This window comes from Lepisma saccharinum, chromosome 12 (assembly GCF_977018435.1).
Source record: "Lepisma saccharinum chromosome 12, izLepSacc3.1, whole genome shotgun sequence".
Classification (NCBI taxonomy): Eukaryota; Metazoa; Arthropoda; class Insecta; order Zygentoma; family Lepismatidae; genus Lepisma; species Lepisma saccharinum.
The window spans coordinates 18,860,949-18,879,740 of record NC_139240.1 but is presented as its reverse complement, the minus strand read 5'-3'; the positions used below and the strand labels follow the sequence as shown (position 1 = coordinate 18,879,740).

The 18,792-nt window shown below is 36.8% G+C and overlaps 1 protein-coding gene across 1 annotated transcript in view; it reads right to left on the bottom strand.

Annotated features, from left to right (window-relative positions):
* The window catches only part of LOC145996588 (receptor-type tyrosine-protein phosphatase S-like), a 183,369-nt gene that overhangs the window by 137,503 nt on the left and 27,074 nt on the right, over positions 1-18,792 (bottom strand). The window contains exons 2-4 of the mRNA XM_083133125.1: positions 10,496-10,630; positions 9,605-9,748; positions 1,205-1,476 (exon numbers count right to left, since the gene is read on the bottom strand). Of these exons, the coding sequence (XP_082989251.1) occupies positions 1,205-1,476; positions 9,605-9,748; positions 10,496-10,630 (551 nt within the window). The remainder of the gene's footprint in view (positions 1-1,204; positions 1,477-9,604; positions 9,749-10,495; positions 10,631-18,792) is intronic.

Below are 18,792 nucleotides of genomic sequence, written 5' to 3'. Positions count from 1 at the left end.
GAGAGAGAAATAGGGACAGAGAAAGATAGAGGTTGATAGAGGGAGGGAGAGAGAGAGAGAGAGAGAGAGAGACAATTATACACACACACACACACACACACACACACACACACACACATATTGAGCAGCCCAAATAATTAAAACAAATTATCCCTTGTAATGAATGCAAAGAATAAAATCTTGTCCATGTTTCTTGCACTTTACTGCATCTAATATTTGCCATGGCCAAAACAAAAAGTGCTAACCACAAAAATTGTTCAAGATAGTGAAACTTTGAATGCAAAGTACTACAAACGTGTAATGGAAAGGCTCCCATGTCTTAGACAGGGCACATGTGAATCTGGTTATGGTTGCATTTGGAACACAATGCCCTGTCCTACAATGTACTGTTAAGGCATTTTTGATTAAACAGTGTGACCGTGTTTGACCACCCTCTCTATGTACCAGACTTAGCACCTGTTAATTACTTTTCATGTCCAAAAGTGAATTCCATGTGAAGGGGCATACAAGTACTAGAGTACTACACTCGCTCATACTCATTTGACCCTCCCACCCTCGAGTGTATACAATGGAATATCATTTTAATATAACAATAATCATAGACACATATATGTAAAATATCCATCCTGACAATTTCAGCCCACAGTCATCTGTTTCATTTTCATATATCACTGTATTTGTAAGTAGACTAAACAACATTTTTTTTTAACATGGAGATAATGACTACGTTTACTTAAATATCAATTTCACTGCATCTTCCATTTCACAATCATATTTTAGGGCCCACTATCACATACAAATTACGATTATACATGTACTACTGTGGTTCGAGTGTGGACCACTTGGTTTGCCTGTTCAAGCATTATTCACTTCAGCAAAGATGCCCTCGATTTCACACGCTATCTAGCATTATCTGTACAAATTATTTGACAGTCGAGCGAAATGCTCTTCCTGCAGCACTCTAACAAGTACATTAAATACCACGGAAAAGGACAACTTCACAGAGGTATCCAGAAGTTGTATAACTTACGTATGACTGTGAAAATCAGTGTGTACAGTTAGGAGGGATGTATGTCAAAGGCTAAACAATAATAGTGCCATTTCTTTGATGCAAATACTTTTATAACACCAATCCTGAAATTTAATAGATGCACTGTGTATATATAGGTGAATGTGTGTCTGTGAAATAAACAATATAACTTACAGCTTGCTTATCATAATTATCTCCGCATGTCCCGGACAAGTAATCATTTCTGTTGACAGTGTAATAATCAGTGCATTTCCTTAAAGCAGAGTTATCATTCTTCCAACCTCCCAAGACAACAATATAACAAGGAGACTGTTTGGGCTCGTTTCCTGTACAAAGCAGCAGATATGCATCCTCTGAAGCTTTCACAGAAAATGAAAATTCAGCAATGTTCAGTTCAATGTAGTCTGGAAACTCTGATTTTCCACTGCTCGTAAATTCAGTGAAGTCTGTAAGAAAAGCCAAAAACACAAATTACTTGTCATGCAGCATATGTGTAATTCTAACTAGTACTAATAAAAATTCTACATCAGTAACATATTCTACCATTCTCATGGTCTCAATACCTTGAAACACAGAAGAGTTTTAATTATATAATATTTTTATGTAAATTAGTAAGACAAGATTGGCTATGTTCTGAATCGTTAGAGAAAATAAACTTCCATGTAATAATACATTTTACAGTGAAGAATGGAACACCTTTCTACATGCCATTTCCAAGGTTAAACATGCACAAAAACTCTCCAACAAATAAAGGAATTATCTAATGATGTATTCCCATAGGTGTGCGTAGACCCTCTGATTAGGGGGGTCAAAAGCCTTGAAAGTTCAGTCGGGAAAGAAAAACCTCTTCTCATCTCACTGTTTTAGTTGTATTGCATTGGTGGGTACATGTGTGTGTGTGTGTGTGTGTGTGTGTGTGTGTGTGTGTGTGTATGTAACATATTATTTAATACATTACATAATCCATTCATCCGCCCCATAACAAACCAGCAGCAAAAATGATGTAAATTGTCTCTGAAATGCGCGTGCTCCTTCTCCTCCAAACGAAACTGTTATAGCATCAACTGTCTGAAGTATTTAATTGTTCTTACTTCTGTCTGGTAATTCACAATACACTGCAGAAAACAAATTGAGAGCAAAGCGAGCAAGAAAAATTTTCAATCCAAATTTTTGCAAATTGAAAAAAGTATTGATTTAATATGTCACAAAAAAATTTCACGGGATGCCATGGCATTCTCTTTTTCAATTTTTTTCATTCAGATTGTTCGGCATCCAGGGACAACTCCCGGCGCCCCCTAGCTATGGCTATGAACTTGACAAGACTGTAAGAAGAGCAGAAATTCCAAGCGAAGCAAGCAAGAAAATTTTATGAAATGTATTTTTGTTTGTATAAAATTTGAAGTCGAGGGGACAATTGCCCCTCTGTGCCACCCTGCAGATGCTCCTGGCCATCTGGAAGAAATTATGCAAGAAAGACGTGAAAACAAATTCCATTTTGAGTATCCTTTTATCCTGCTATTCTTAATTTCTGCTAATCTTGCTTTCTCTTACTTCAATGTTTGCCCCACGCCCCCCAGAATTGATTTCCATCCAAGGTTGGGATAAGGCAATGCCCCTCTGCCCCCTTGTGGTTGCACCACTGAACCCCCTTCCCCCGCAGTTGCTTTGAATTTTCATCGGCTTGAAATACTTCATTTTATCCAATAATATCATTTAATAACAGTCATAAGATTCCTCTACACTAAATTTCTAGGTGAAAGTATAACAATGTAGGGGCAAGGATGACCACACCTACCTCTTCGAAAAGGAATATCAACCTAAAAGTATATATTTCACACGTATACTGTTAATTTGATTTCAGTCATAGTAATTTACATTAATTATTATGTAATGGGGGACGCAAGTATGCAATAAATTCAGATACAAGTGGTGTTTTTGAGGGAGCAGCACTATTATCGGGGTAATATGCCTGATGGGAAAATGTCTTGCTTGTCGCTACGTGGAAAAAATCTGCGAATGTCCGTGATTAGGGGGAGGGCAATTTCATTCAAATGAACATAATTTCTTATGTATTCAACAAAAATATTTTGTGGGAATTATGATTAACAATTTTAGGGGCGATCTTGAGTGATGGAAACCCCTGTTTATGGAGGAGGGGGAGATCAAGTGTGTTCAGTAAAGCTGAGAGAAAAGTTACTTTCGGTAGACACGCTGCCGTAATTAAATACTCTGTGGGGATTATGATATGGTTTGAGGGCGCTAATGATATGATTTTTGGGATGGGGTAGACACATGATATGTTTTGGGGGGATGCATGACATGCTTTTGTGAGGGATTGTGCCATTGATCTTGGGGGGGATGGGCACCCCTGGTTCAAGTTACAATGTGATAATTATATATAATGAAAATAAAATGAAGTGAAGCATTTTACAACAAATCTGAATTTTATACATGTTCGCCTCTTTAATAATTATAATAATAATATTAATTAACTGGACTCGTATATTATTTCAGTAGAGTGAGAAATATAGACTATGAAGACACAATATGGAACTATTCTTTTAGAAATTTGTTTTACAAATCAAGGTACATGAATAATACCTCTAAATACATAAAAATAATACCAAGATTGCACGGCCAAGGTGTGTGGCAACATGCTCAATACAAGTTAAAATGTAAACACTGATTCTGGCTGATATGTTTTCCTATCCTGGGCATAGGAGCCGACTTCATGGGGCTTGGGGGGGGGGGGCTCAAGCCCCCCAATGTTAATGATGTTGGGGTAGAGCCCCTCAAATGATTTTGCTTAAGAGGATCTAATGTATTATTTTGCTTCTCTTGTTAAGTTTACTCTGAATTGTACAACATAAACTTAACTTTAAATACACATTTGAAATGTTCTAGACCATCAACTTTGGGGGGGCTATGACCGGAGACAGCAAAACACATGACTTATTACTATAGACTAAGTATATAATTATGAGTATTGTTAACATTTTTACTAAAAAGAGTTTCTAAATAACAAGGTGATATGACAATTATACCAGTATGTTTGATGTTTAGTGAATTCTGAACAATTTGAGGTCGTAAACACAACTTTCAGGCAATATTGATATGTACGATATTTAGCAATCCTCGAAATCTCTTCCTCTAGTTCAAAGAATAAGGGGAAAATAATTCTAAAGTCTTTGAGTTTATTTCACACTGGCTTGCAGTAAAGTACGCAAGGAAAGCTTATGAAAAGTCTGTATTGCGAAAGCAGGAACGGCTATGATCAAATACATTATTGCTAAAGCACGATGTGCTATGTGCTTTTTATTATTAAATTTAAAAAGTAAAATATTGTAGCAAGAACAAAAAAAAGTAAAACTATTTTCCTGCGATTTGTGTTAGCATTTATGTAAATAATTAACTAAAACTGCTAAATATTGTAAATATTCGTTATTTTATGGGTACATCAACACTAAGGTTATTTGCTTCTGTCACATGTCTGTTGCGGACATTAACCCTCCATAAATTGCTTGGCGGCACTCTGCCGCCTTTTCTAAAATGTTGAATTATTCTCCTTATCAGTGGTCTGGAAAGCACTAGGAAACTTATCTACAATATTCCCATGAAAACAGAGGTGTTCCAACCTTTTTTCTGGCGGTTTTCAGTTGTTTACATGCCTCAAAAGTGACCGGTCTCCTTAGGCAGCACTCAGTACTGCGCGCGAGAACGTTTCCTATCTTAAATCATAGCACTCCAGCCATGAATTTGGCGGATATAGGAAAAATAAAACGGCGGTACGTTGCTCGGCATACAAATTAATTGTATGCAGAAACCATTGCAGTACCCATACGAAATGTTGGAATTGTCAAAATGTATTGAAAAGTGACAATATTGGGTCCGTTTTATTTGAGTTTGTATATCTCATTTCACATATATCTTGTAAAACAAGAAGAAACATATTGAGATTTGAAAATTTTAATATTTTGTAAGTATCTTCGAGTTGTATTTTACTCATTTGATTGCTTTTTCAGTAAGTCAGCAAGATTTTGACTGAGAATTTTGGAAGAAATTGTTCTTTTCTAAGCCCATATAAGTTGTATGATTTCAATTCATTTTGAAAAATATGTTGAACGTTCTTGAAAACTACGTTGAAAATTTTGTGATTGATGAGTTCATTTTTAGTTCCTTTATTATATGGCAAAATTTTAATTACGCGTATTTTGGGAATAATATTTTGGTGCATTTGCTTCAAGAGTCTAAGCGTGTACTTCTGTGTCATTTCCTCTAATGTTTTTAGTTTATATAGTTTTAATTTTAGTATAGCTAATAAAAATGTCCGAAATGGACTGTTTTCGTTCATATATATATATCGTCTGTTTGATTTCCAGTAAGCGTTAGGGTAATTCAACATCAATTTGCATTAATAGTTCATCTAAATAAAGTTGGTTTTGATAAGGCGGCACTGAGTGCCGCGTGCAGGACATTTGTGCTACTATGAGGGTGAGGATGATGGAGGGATAAACCACACCCATGCCCTCGCTGGGACTCGAACCCGAGACCTCCGGATCAAAGCGAGTTGAGTCGACCACCCAATATGCTCGGCTACCAAGGCCGGCATAAAACTGTTAGGTTGGCCTCTTAATGTAAATACATAGCCTACTTTTCAATAAAAATGTTAATTGTTATGAGCAGACACAAAAGACATAAAGAGACTTTGAAACATTTTCTAAACGTTTTTCATGTTACATATCATTTGCATGAGGAATATAATAGCTGCTTAAAAACTGCTATACGAAGACATAATTTTATTTTTAAAAAATGGAGGGAGTGAGTCATTCATTCATTTATTTCAGTGATCAGAGCCCCCCAATAATTTTGCCAAGTCGGCGCCCCAGATCCTGGGTATATCGCAAGCTCCTGAACAAAGAACACATGACACACCCAGTTTAATTATCCTGTAAATTATGCAAAATGGATAACTTTAATTATGTTTGTACCAACATTGTGTGTTGAAATAGAATTTCATAATTGAACACTACCAAATTATTAAAGATAAAATGTAAATATTACTTACAAGTGGCTTCCAAGGTTCTTTATTTTTGAAAAAATGTTTTGGATTTGTCACCAGATCATTATTCAATGATATCCTATGAAATCACATTAAGGCGAGGAGGGACAATTTCCCCTAGGTCTTTCTCGCTGGGGCAGCTGCTGATCACTGTTGCCAACTTCGCTCTTTTGGAGCCAGATCTGGCTCTTTCGTGCACTCGTTTGACTGTGAGCTGTGGCACCCGCCCTCTGCCCCACTATGATGCCACCACTGGCTCCGGCCCACAAATAACAACTTTTGCCATGAGTGTACATTTTGCATGTGACGTGATATTCGTATAGCTATAGGCTGCGTCACCCACCTCTTTTTTCCTCCCCATGTATTTTTATATATATCGCTGTGGCTAAGATGAAGATGACAATTTTGTTATCCGGGAACCCTTTATTTTCGATTTTATATTAACATCATTGGATTATTGAGATGGGTGATGCCGCCAAATATAGGCGGTGAAAACTAAGAATAAATTGCCATCACTTTAAAGCTAACGGTAATAGCAGCACCCCCACCCCCCTTCACAACTAAAATTACCCAAGTAGGCACTTTATGCAGCCTTCGTTAATCTAGCTCCTTGAAAGTCCTCTTTAGCTATATTAATGGTGAAATTTAGCTCTATTATGCACATCAGGTTTGGCAATACTGCCAGGATGGCCGTAGGAGGCAAGGAGAAATGCACTAGGCTTATGGGACCATTATTTTTTTCGTTCTCTCGGGAATATCAAACATCCGATGACGTAGAAAAGTACATGGACGGAAAAAGGACACGTTGAACTATGTCATAGTAGTAGGAAAAGTCGAAACTCCCATTTGATGAGCCGTAACTTGAAGTTGAAGTTGATGTCCCATAAGGAATACATGGGATTCTGTAAATACTAATTCATCATATTTTTCAAAAATCGTATAAGGCTTAATAATCAACTTAGGAAACCGCTTCCACTTGCCACATGGGAAGAAATTCATACTCTTCATTTCTGGCGGAGATCTTTTTAGTAGCATTGCTCATTCCGACGATATTGGAATAAATGCATGCCTGGTGCGTAATTGTCCCTCTTCGCCTTAAAAAGATAAAGTCACTGATTAGAAACTGCTTCATAGTCGTCAGCTCTCTTGCCTTAAGAATGCACATAAGAAGGAAACTTGTAAGCCACACATAAATAATACTTGCATTTTATCTTTAATAATTAGAAACTGAAGTTATGTGGACATTTAAGAAACTTAAACACTATATATTTTATTTTCCAATTGCCAGCTCGGTGTCTGAGTGCATTAAGTGGTTAACTTTCATTTTTTCCACCAAAGTCATTGAGTTCGAGTCCCAGTCTGGGTGTTATTTGTGAGTGTCCCTTCATCAATTTCATCTAATCATCACAAATCCTCATTATTGCAATTAGCCAAAAAATGGCAGAATAGTGATACTAAGTAACAAGAACACAAATAATATCTTATGTAATTATTTGATGTTCCACACTGTGCAATCTAAAACATAAGGCTTTGAGTCTCCTGGGGGAAAAGTAACAACTTTTCTTCTGAGATTTTGGCCAGTGTATGTGTCCAACAACCACCCATGGGGTGCTACGAATGAGTAACCTAACCTCATCATGGAAACCTACAATAACAACTGGGGGTTCATTGTACTGACCACATACCACCCATAACTGGTTGAATGATTGCTCATAAGTGAGGGCGACAGTCAGTAGGTACACCCTGGCCCACAAGGGCTTTTGCACCGGGGTTTATTGTTATTGTAATTCTTTGAATATTTTAAGGCACATCTCTGGTAAGTCGATCTGCTTAGAATAATAGAATACATCGATGGTGAATAGTGAATGTTACGCAGACATGAATAGTATCATTGCCCTTGCACCAAGGAAATATGGCATCCCAAGAGAACTTATGGTTGTGTTGAGTTTAAGGGTGTAGTAGTGTGGGGTAAGATATAGGTTTTAGAAATCAACTCTAGCAGTATGCATGTAGTAGTCACTAGTTCTAAGAGGTATTATCTTTCTATTCCAGATGGATCTCTTTTATGGAGAGCAGTAGTATAACATTCATTTTGAAATCCATTTAGGGCCAGTTTTTCAATGTATGATTGGCACCGGCATGTAATTGAAAATATCAGTTTTTATATTTTGTTATATTATAGTTGTATTTTTTGGTCGTTTACTGAAGTTCGACAAATTCTTATTCAAATTTAACATAATATTTTGCTCTGAAATTTCTGAAGAAGTCACTGGCGTACACAGAGGGGCTACAGCCCCCTCTGAAATTTTGAAAAATCAGCATTTTTAAATGAAAGCCATGAAGAAGTATGGAAAAATCAGAGTGGTAAATGCATACCTTTCTTAAAATGACCCACGATTGTCATTTTTGAGAGTGGAAAGTTCTAAAAATATGAAATATCATATTGTGTATGCCACCCCCCCCTTAAAAAGTATTTATGTACTATCCACCCATACAATTCCAGCCTCTCTCGAAAAAAAATCATGGGCATTTTGGCAATTACTAATAATACAAGTGATATTTTGCCAAACGTATTTAACATTTTGATGAGTCTTTATTTTTGCTCACCTTTTCGGAATTGCAATGCTGAGAAACTTAACAGTCAGTTTGTGATTATGAAAACTATCCACAAATTCAAATTGTCATTGGATTATAATTTAATTTAAATACAAATGTTCTTATCAGTCTGCAATGCAGGAAGCTTTCACCTGTGTCAGTCTATTTTTTTCAACAGGTTTCTACATAATTTTGATATTGTATACCTATTGCTTGTGTTTTAACAAGGGTACCATGTGCTTCCACTTGAATCCTGAGCAGCACGTTACAGCAACACACTTGCATAAAGATGGCAAAATTTCTACATATTCAGGGTTTCATTGTGTTTACATAAACAGAGAGAAATTACTTATATTTCGACTTTTGACTTCTCATGATTCTTCTGTAAGAAAGTATGTATGCTTGTCCTCCGTAAGAGCATTTTGTGTACAAGAAATCGATCTTTATTAGAAGAAAGCCAAATTTGTAGTACATGCTTTCCTGAAATTTATTTTGTAATCACAATGCAAAAATGTGCTTTCAAGTGCAGCGTGCATATGTGTAGTTCTACATTTAAACACCAGGTTGAATGTCAATCAATTTGGTTTGAAACTATACTAAGATTGATTGCATATTTATTTACTAATATTTCCATGGTTCAGCATTGCCAACTCACTATTTCGGAATGCAATCTTGGAATTAGTTAACTGCCGCTTATTTTCACATTGAAAAACCTGGCCCTGCATATGACTAATGATAGCCTTACTGTGCTTAAAGTGGACTTAACACACCAAATAAATCAATCAATCAATCATATGACTGGCAGATTGTTAACAGAAAGATTAACTAGACACTCGAAAGCTGAGCCTTTGTGTTTCTGCCTTCCTTCTATGAATAAAATTGACAAAACATTAACTAGTACATCATAGACTACAGCCCACCTTCCCACCGATAATCCAGTGCAGGAGGTGTAAGAATGCTCATTGAAGATGTCTGTGTCCAATTTCTTGATTGTATCCAGAGACAACTTGTATTTTCACCAAATTTGCAGACTTTCCTAGGATACGAATCAACATACCTGGAAACTTGAAAAAATATAAATTATGAACATTTCATTGATTGTAGTGTACATTTCTTTCAATTTAATTTAATATTCGAATGGGCAATGTAAGTGATGAAATAACTTCTGCTAAGATCTTGTCTTAAAGGTTGTCGAATTCTGTTTAGCACTTTCTCTTAATCTTTTCTGTTAGGAATTTTAAATAGAATTAATTCTGAAGATTAATAACATTAATTCTGATTATTTCAATTTACAGGAAAGATAGTTAGTTTGAACAATGCTTTATCACTAATTACAGTTTATAACTTTTCCATGTAAACACAAATTTGAAAGGATTAACTCTATGTAATAATTTCAAACAATTGTTTCTTATGCCAAATTGTTTCAAAATGAATGACAAATTGTGTTAAGAAAAATAAAATCCTTGTTAATGCTAAATTGTCTATGTATTCAGTTCTGTCACAGGAAATACAGGCAAGGCCTCGCAGATGGAGTAGTGGTAATGTCGTAGCATTGTAATCAAGGGGTCCAAGGTTCAATGCCCAATGAGTGATCACTGAAGGCCACAAGTTTGAGTCTTGAACAGGACATACGTAATTCATTGTATTTGCACATTTATCAACTTATATAATTGTGTGTATAATCAGCATCCATCCCAATTGTTGCAGTTGTTAATTAAGAGGCAGAAAAGTGATGTTAAATTATATAATCAAACACAAACTCTAAATAAAACAATATATATTTATATATATATATACACACACACACATACCTATGGGAGTGCTTGATTCCATGGACCAATAGAGTGCAAACAAAGCAGCATCATTTCGGGCAATGCACACAGCCTTAGAAAGGTCATTGGGAACATTTTGTACCAGCAAAGTTAAATTTGATGCCACAGACGTACCTGGAACATAAAAACTTATTCAAAGAATCTGAATACCACACAGAAAAGTTATGATTGTTTAAAATATTTATTTCAAGATTCCAATTGTGAAACCCTTCTCATTATGGAAAACAAGTCACACCACGTGTGTGTACTCCAGTACAGCAGTGCTTGCCAACATCATTACGTTACAAAGTTATTTCTTTAACTTATATTTTTTCATTATTTCCTTGTTACTTCAACAGAATCAACCTGCAAGCCTCCAATGTTCGTCCTTTTCCGATATGAGGCCATCAACACCCTCTTGTGGCATGTTGACAAAATATCTGTGACACATCACCCTGGCCAGCCTGTAGCCTGGGCCAGCAAGGGACTGAAACATAAACAGGTGACCTTGAACCACCCAATGAGAGGGTACTTAATGTGGAGGGAAACTTTGTTTTTCAATTGGTATGGGATGAAAGAAAGTTGGATGTCATCGGTGAAGTCAATTGAACTACTCAGTGTTGTAAACTGCACTATTAAATGTCCACGTGTACTGTACTGTACTGCCAGCATTGTGACATATCATCCAAGCCAGTAACATATTTTATATTTTTAAATAAACTATAAAGCTTCAAAGCACAGGAGCAACACAAACATATGATTGCTGACATATTCTATGTGAAGATAAACGTTTCAGAACATTTGGTCTATTAAGACATCTAACACGTCCATAGACACATCCGTCAAATGGAGTTGGTAACACTCGCTGACTGCAATCACATTTTTTACAAGTGCTTTGTGAGATTAAAAGTTTTTGTTTTTCAGACGTGTGTATTTGTATTTTTCTTTTTTGCAATTCTCTCTCTCTCTCTCTCTCTCTCTCTCTTTCTGTGTGTATGTGTTGTGAAATCTGAAGTCTGGACATCCAACTCCAGATATCCCTGAATTGTGCCAGCAGAGAAGGGCTTCAAATGTAACAAACTTTCAAACTACGGTAAGTTCGAGTGGTTATGTGAAAACCGAAAGAAACTTTAGTGTTAATATTGTTTACTATTTTCTATGGAAATAACTACTTGGTGCCAAAGTGGATTTATGAATATTGCAATATGTTAAAATTGGCTCAATGATCCACGATCGTCAGTCGCATTAAATGCATTTGACAACAGACCAACTTAAGTTCGAATAAATGAACAACTGCGTTAAGACATTCATCTTTCTGCTTATTTTTTCAGTACGTACATATACAAGCAAAGGATTCTTGGTTTTCTTAATTTTCGGGATGTCATTCCCCAACGGAAAATGTCACCACATGCCACTGTGTTACACATGTTTTGAAACAAGAAATTTAACTCTCTTTTTATTAAGATTTGGCTCACACAGAAGATGCACTATGTAGAAATTTCAACAAAGAAAATGTAGGCTCGATGAAGACTTGAACCTGGGTCTCTGGTATACCATGCCGTTGCCCTACCAACAAATTGTTGAGTCAACCCTAGCATCATCTGATTTTTTGCTGTCACAGTTTCACCTGTGTAGCATAATTTTGCATAAACAGCGACAGAGTGGTTTAGGAAGGAAACCTTTGGCCCCCTGGAAAATAAATGTCAGTCTTTAATTATATATTTTGCACATATAATTTACTTCAATCACAGTAATTTGTATTAATTATGTAATAACAAATGAGACATACAAATTATTACAGGAACACAATAGCTTCAAACTGAAGCATTGGTTTGGGGAATGCCTTGCTTGCTCCCCCTCCCCTCCCTTGTGGTAAAAAATCCTGCTGGTGCCCTTGAATATATAGCTTGGCTTGGAATAAACTAAGTGCATTAAGAAACACTATTGTATGTCTTTCATATAGCTTTGTTTCAATAGTTAATTGATTTGATTTGGTATGATGAAATCTGTGTGTAAGGACTAAAATGCTGCTGGCAGTAAAGAATTTGTGCTTGCAATTTTTGTAGTGAATCACTCTTGCTATTTAAAGAAAGGGTGAAGAAAATTCCTGTCCTTTACTGTATTCCACAATACATGCTAAAACAAACATGAAAAAGAAAAAGAACACAATTAACCTATATCCTTGCATGTAGTCGAAAGCAGTAGCGGCTCGTGGTGAACCAAAGTGGAGGGGCGATAGCTCACAAATTTGCTCTATTGATTTGCTTCATTTTACTTCGCCTTTTGTACCAGATTTGGCTAATTTGCGAAGATGGGGATGAGTGATATGATGAAATTGATGAATGGACACTCACAAACATCCATGCCCAGGCCAGGATTCGAACCCGGGACCACTCCGCCACGGGAGCCGGCACAAATTTGCTCTACTAGTAATGCGAGTTTAAATGATGAATTTCGTATAACAGCCAACGTGATAAGAAATTGAAACGTTCGTGTTTACCGAATATCATGTTTTACACGTTTGCACATATTATAATAAATTAATAATTATTTAACAGTAATGCGAAGAAGATGGAAAAAGAAATAGAATTCTAACAGATTTAGTCGTTTAACAGAGGGGAAAATTCAGAAGAAGGGGATATTAATTTTTACACAACTTGATAAGCACAATGACGAATATTTACGTGCATTGATCGTGAAAATTTCTAGTAAAAAAGTTACACAGAAAAAGTTTCCTGTTCAACATGACTATTTGATATGTGAAATAGGGTACCAAAATAAATATGTCACTGGAAAGGTGATATCTGCGTTACCAGAAGCTCTAAAGTAAAAACTTCAAACTTTCCAGAAATCTTCAGACATGTAACTGAAATTCATCCTTCTGTCCTTCAACGCGAAATTTGCGAGTGAACTCACGACCTCCCTTCTTTGACATTTGTTCTAGATTCAAATTCGGCCTATGTTTTTTATGTTTATTTTTCATCCAGACTTCTGGTAGAAAAACTTAGCACCAACAATTTCTCCACACTGTTCATCGCGACAAATCAAGGAATATAGAAAAATGCACAACTATAGCACACAAGTATCGAAAAAGCTTCACTTTTCCATGGAAAACGAAGAAACAACAAGTGTCAATACTACAGCGCCTTGTAGTCAATACTATCGTCTCCCCATCTGGTCGTTTTATTGCTTCGGGGTTGCCAGACAATTTTGCCAAATTTTCAGAAATTTGTAGTTCACAGGTTCCTGTAGCGGCTCTTGGTGAGTTTAGATGACGAGTTTCTAATTTATTTAACATCCGCCTTGAAAAGAAATTGGACAACTTTGTCACAATATCAGGAATTTTTTCAAACGTGCTAATCAAAACATGTAATTAAATCTACGTGATGTACTCCACATCATTGTAATCCAAATGTACTTTTCACTAAACTCAGAAAAATACAACGCATATAGCTATACTCGTATGATAATTTTGCATGTAGCAAGAATCTATAGCCGACTTCCGTGGCTAGCATACCACATTACAAAACCAGGGCTCCTGGCTTCGAATCCCGGCATGGGTATGTGTGTTCTTTGTGAGTGCCCCTCCATCAATTTCATTATATCATCGTCCATCCTCATCGTCGTGATTACCGAAAAGCAGCAGAAAGCGACGGTAAATAACAAAAATCAAGCAAGAGTCTGTACATTTTCAGTTACCGATATTTTCTTTCCTCATTGGAAATTGTGTTATTTATTGCTCTACTCTTATGTCATAAGTGAATAAGATTATGGAATACAGAATGATTTTTTTCAACGGTTGGTAATTTTTTTCTTATGTTAACTTCATTGCTTCTGGCAACTCTTCATTGTTTACCGTTCTCCGGAGAGAGGGCCAGTTTCACCTAGGGGATGGGTTTCGGACGACAAACCCTTCGTTCTCCCAGCCACAGATCCCGCACGTGTTATTCCGCCAGTTCCCTCGCCTCTTACCCCTCACCTGAGAATGCTCTACGTCTTGTAAAGTGGGAGGACGGCGCCCCGCCTGATTTCTCTCGAAGTTCCGTATTCCCCCGCACAGTGGCATGAAATCTTCGCAATTGTCGCGGAAGAATGAATACAGAACCGACTAACCAACGATCTATAAGCAATGGAATATTTGCAATTCAGACAATGTAAAAGCTAATATATAAATGTTTATGTAATGTTTGTTCACTTGTAGTAAACAAGGCAGTGCGGCATCCGTATTGTCCTTATGAGTGGCTGCCCCTGGTCGAAATTGACAATTAATTCATTACGAGTTGTGAATTTCCTACTTACAAGGATGCTAGTTAGCTTTTAATCAATTTTATTCTCTACTTTTACACATGAATTACAACTCACTTTTGTTGTCATCCATCATTTTTCCATACATGCAAAGGCGTAACATGGCAGGGGAACTTTCCCCACAAATTTTCAGGTATTACCAGTGTTTGAATTGAAGGGGGAAGCCAGGGAATTTTTCCCCCTTCTACTTTTTTCATCCCTGGTTCTACATTTACATTTTCACTCCCAACCAGGGAAAAAATCCCCTCCCCCTTCTGAATGTGTACTCTATTATTATTTTGGATGGCATCAGTTACTCACTTTTTGAGTCATAAATTCTAGCTTGCTGTTCACGATGTTGTGAAAGAAGATACAGTCATTGCACTCGAAATCTTTTATGGATGCACTTTATTTTACGTTCAGTCAAAACAGCAAAATCAAAAGGATCTGTTCGTGAGTAGTGAAACAGTGACAACAACAATGATGGAAATTAACAAAATGTTTGACGTTTGTTGGGTGGCATCTTATCAATCTGTGTCGACAGTAATAAATAATTATTTGGCGCTTGTACATTTATTTTCGAGTCCTGAGCTCAGTGCAGCTATCAGTTGAAAATAAAGAGAAAGTGCAAAGGAATACTAAAGAAGGTATCAACTTTCCAATGTTGATTAGATTTCCTCAAACAGTTTTCATTGCTTCTACAGAGTAGAAGTGCTAGTGTAATTACTGCAAGGCAGGAACTGGCTGTGGCAAAAAAAAAAAAATCACTAACTTCAATGTGTGAAAGTGTGAAGATGTAGAATTTTAGTTTTCTCAAAACAAAGCATTTATGAGTGTACCACTAACTGAAACATCTGAAGCCGATGATAACAAAAATCATATTTTCGGAAGCATTTCCTTCAGGGAGTTACTGATAAATATTAATTCCAGATTATCATGGAATATTTGAAGAAGCATCTATTTTGAACCATGAGAAGTGGCCAGAAAATGAAACAGAACGTATGCTGTATGGTGACAAAGAAATCACTTGTTGTGTGCTAGGGTTAAATAGAAAGGGACTGATCAGTTTGCAACAAATGCAAAAACATGAACACGTGCTCAATAGGTGCTTTGCTGACTGAACTTTCTGCAAACTACAGACCATTCCAACCAATGACTAAGTGTGAAAGAGGTTTCAGTAAAGTGAACGTGACTCTTACCTAACAATGAAATTGAACGAAGGTTGAAACAGTACAAGCATTGTCATGTATCGGTGTGACAGAGCTGGAATTTTCTATTGGTTTCAATTGAAATTCCAATTGGATTGAATTGGTTTCAATTGGAATGAATCGGATTCTACCGGATGCCTAATATAAGTATCAAAATATATTGGTTTCAATCGGAATCTCAATTGATGAATTGTATCAAATTGTAAGTTTGTATATATTGTAGAATGAATATGTTATAAATTAATTTATTGACTCAAAGCATAGGTAGTTTAATTCTTGACACCCACATTTCCTGTGATTTAGAAGTTCATTGGAATGACAGCACACTTGAACTGAGTTTCTTCTGAAATCTAATGCATATTACTGAAGTCAGATTTATCTTAATACTCGTAAATACCTAAGAAGATATATTTCTTAAGAACCAACTCAACCTTAAAGCAGTTAGTAGTTGGAATAAACGTTCATATTAGTTCCTATTTTTTGCAATATGGAAATTCTATTCTTATTCTTGTATGTATGTAATGCAATTGGAAAATTGAGCAATCTTTTGATCAACTAAGTCGATCTCCACAGTGTTTTCTTTGTCTATCACTTCTTCAAGTATTGTGGGTCAGATTCCTTGCTTAACCTAATTTGTTGCTGTTTTCGCAAGTATAAAGGAAGAACAACATGTCAATTTATGACTGAAGCAGCAGTTTTTCGATTTTCTATAAGTTGTGTTAAACACAATTAAGCTACAGAGTTAAAAATGTGTTCATATAACGGGTGGGCCATATTGATGGGACACATTTATATTTATATTACTGCGAGCAATAACTGTCGTGCATGTTTTAGATATAGCTTAATAGGAAGTGTAAGGATGCGAGTTACTGTTACATGTTTCTTTCATTGTGGCAAGGAATCATCGTGATGTGGACAGCAGTTGAAATTTTGTACGTTGTGGAGGCGTTCTTCAGTAGCAGAAGCTCCATCATCACAGCACAAAGACGTTTCAGACATAATTTCAAGAAATGGGTAGAACCATCCCGAAAGGTCATACTCGGCGATTGTGTCAGCAATTTCATATTCCACGGACCAGCATGCGGTGAATCCTCAAAAAGGACTCTGTACAAGCTACAGGTGGTGCATAAATTGTTCGACCAAGATAAGGTTCACAAAACCACATTCTGTAATTGGTTAATCAGCAAAGGTGATGACTTTGTGCAACACTTGATCACGTCAGATGAAGCACATTTGCACCTGAGTGGGTATGTTAATAAACAAAACTGTCGATTCTGGACAAGACAAAATCCGCAACTGTTGCATGAAAGGCCATTGCACAGTGCCAAGGTTACTGTGTGGTGTGCAGTGAGTTATGCCTGTGTGATAGGCCAATATTTTTTTCAGGACGAACAGAATGACACCGTCAAAGTCACCGCTGAGCGGTACAACACCTCTGCTACGAACATTCTTCATACCCGAAATGAGACGGCTTGGCCTAAGGGACATGTGGCTGCTGCAGGATGGTGCCACTAGTCATACAGCAGTAGTGTCAATGACAACCCTTCGACGACACTTCCCGGGATTGCTCATCTCGAGATTCGGTGATGTCCATTGGCCATCCAGATCCCTGGATCTAACTCCACCGGACTACTTCCTGTGGGGTTACCTAAACGACAAGTTGTACACCACAAGGCCCACTACCATCAGTGAACTGAAGGACAACATCCAAAGGAAGATAGCGGCCATCCCAGCAGAAACCTTGAGCAAAATTATGTTGAACATGACTGTTAGAGCTAAAGAATGTTCTCCTCAAGGTGGTGTTCATCTGAGGGATGTAATCTTCAAACACTGAACACAGTGCAAAACTCCCGTCCTTTGGCAGTGTTTTCCATATATTTGGTAATAAATGTTGCTTCCTACATGCTCCACATATGCATTTGAAATGTGTCCCATCAATATGGCCCACCCTGTATTTGAAGAATTTTTGTATGTGAAAGTTTTTCTAAGTTACAAATTCCACATGCTTTACCACAGAGTTACTTTTTGTTTTATATGATTTCTCCATTGCATTTACAGTTGTATAGATATGAATTTTTCATAAGCAATATATTGAAAACAATAAAATACTTTCCAATAGAAACCAATTCATTACAATTGGCCAATCGGTTCTGATAGACCAATCGGTTCCAATAGAGTGTCTAAAAACTCATTTTGGTTATCAGAACCAATTGGAAAAATTTCCAGCTGGGTATGGCTCTAAAGTCAGAGCTGCAAAAAAGTTGGCTTTTTTGAATGTATGATTTTATTTTCTGCAAAAATGTTTTAAAAACTAAAATTTTGGCTTTTTGCTAACTTCGGCTAATCTACAGTATTTCACTTGCAGTTTCAGTTGTGAGTTTTGGCATTAATGCCAAATTTTGCAAAGGTAAGAAGTCGAAAGAAGCTCAACAAAAATGCTGCGGAAAAAACTGTTTCCCCCAACCCCCAAAAAAGACTTTCTTGGAATAATTTTCAACTCTACGTACAGGGACGATTTTCCCGTGACAAAATTTTCTGAACTGAGGCTACAGGAAGGACATCATGCTGCAACACATCATTTATGCATTGAAATCAGTAGCGGCGATTGGGTGCCAAAACTGGTGGAGGGGGGGTGCAAGGACAGTTTATTATTTTTTGTAAACAAGGGTTAGAATTAAGAGGCCATAATGCGGGAGTAAAAAGTGGATGGGGGCATCTGCCCCACCACACCACCCCTAGTCGCCACCACTGATCAGTAGTTCTTCTACATTTTCTTCAATTCGAACACTGGGTATTAAAAAATTT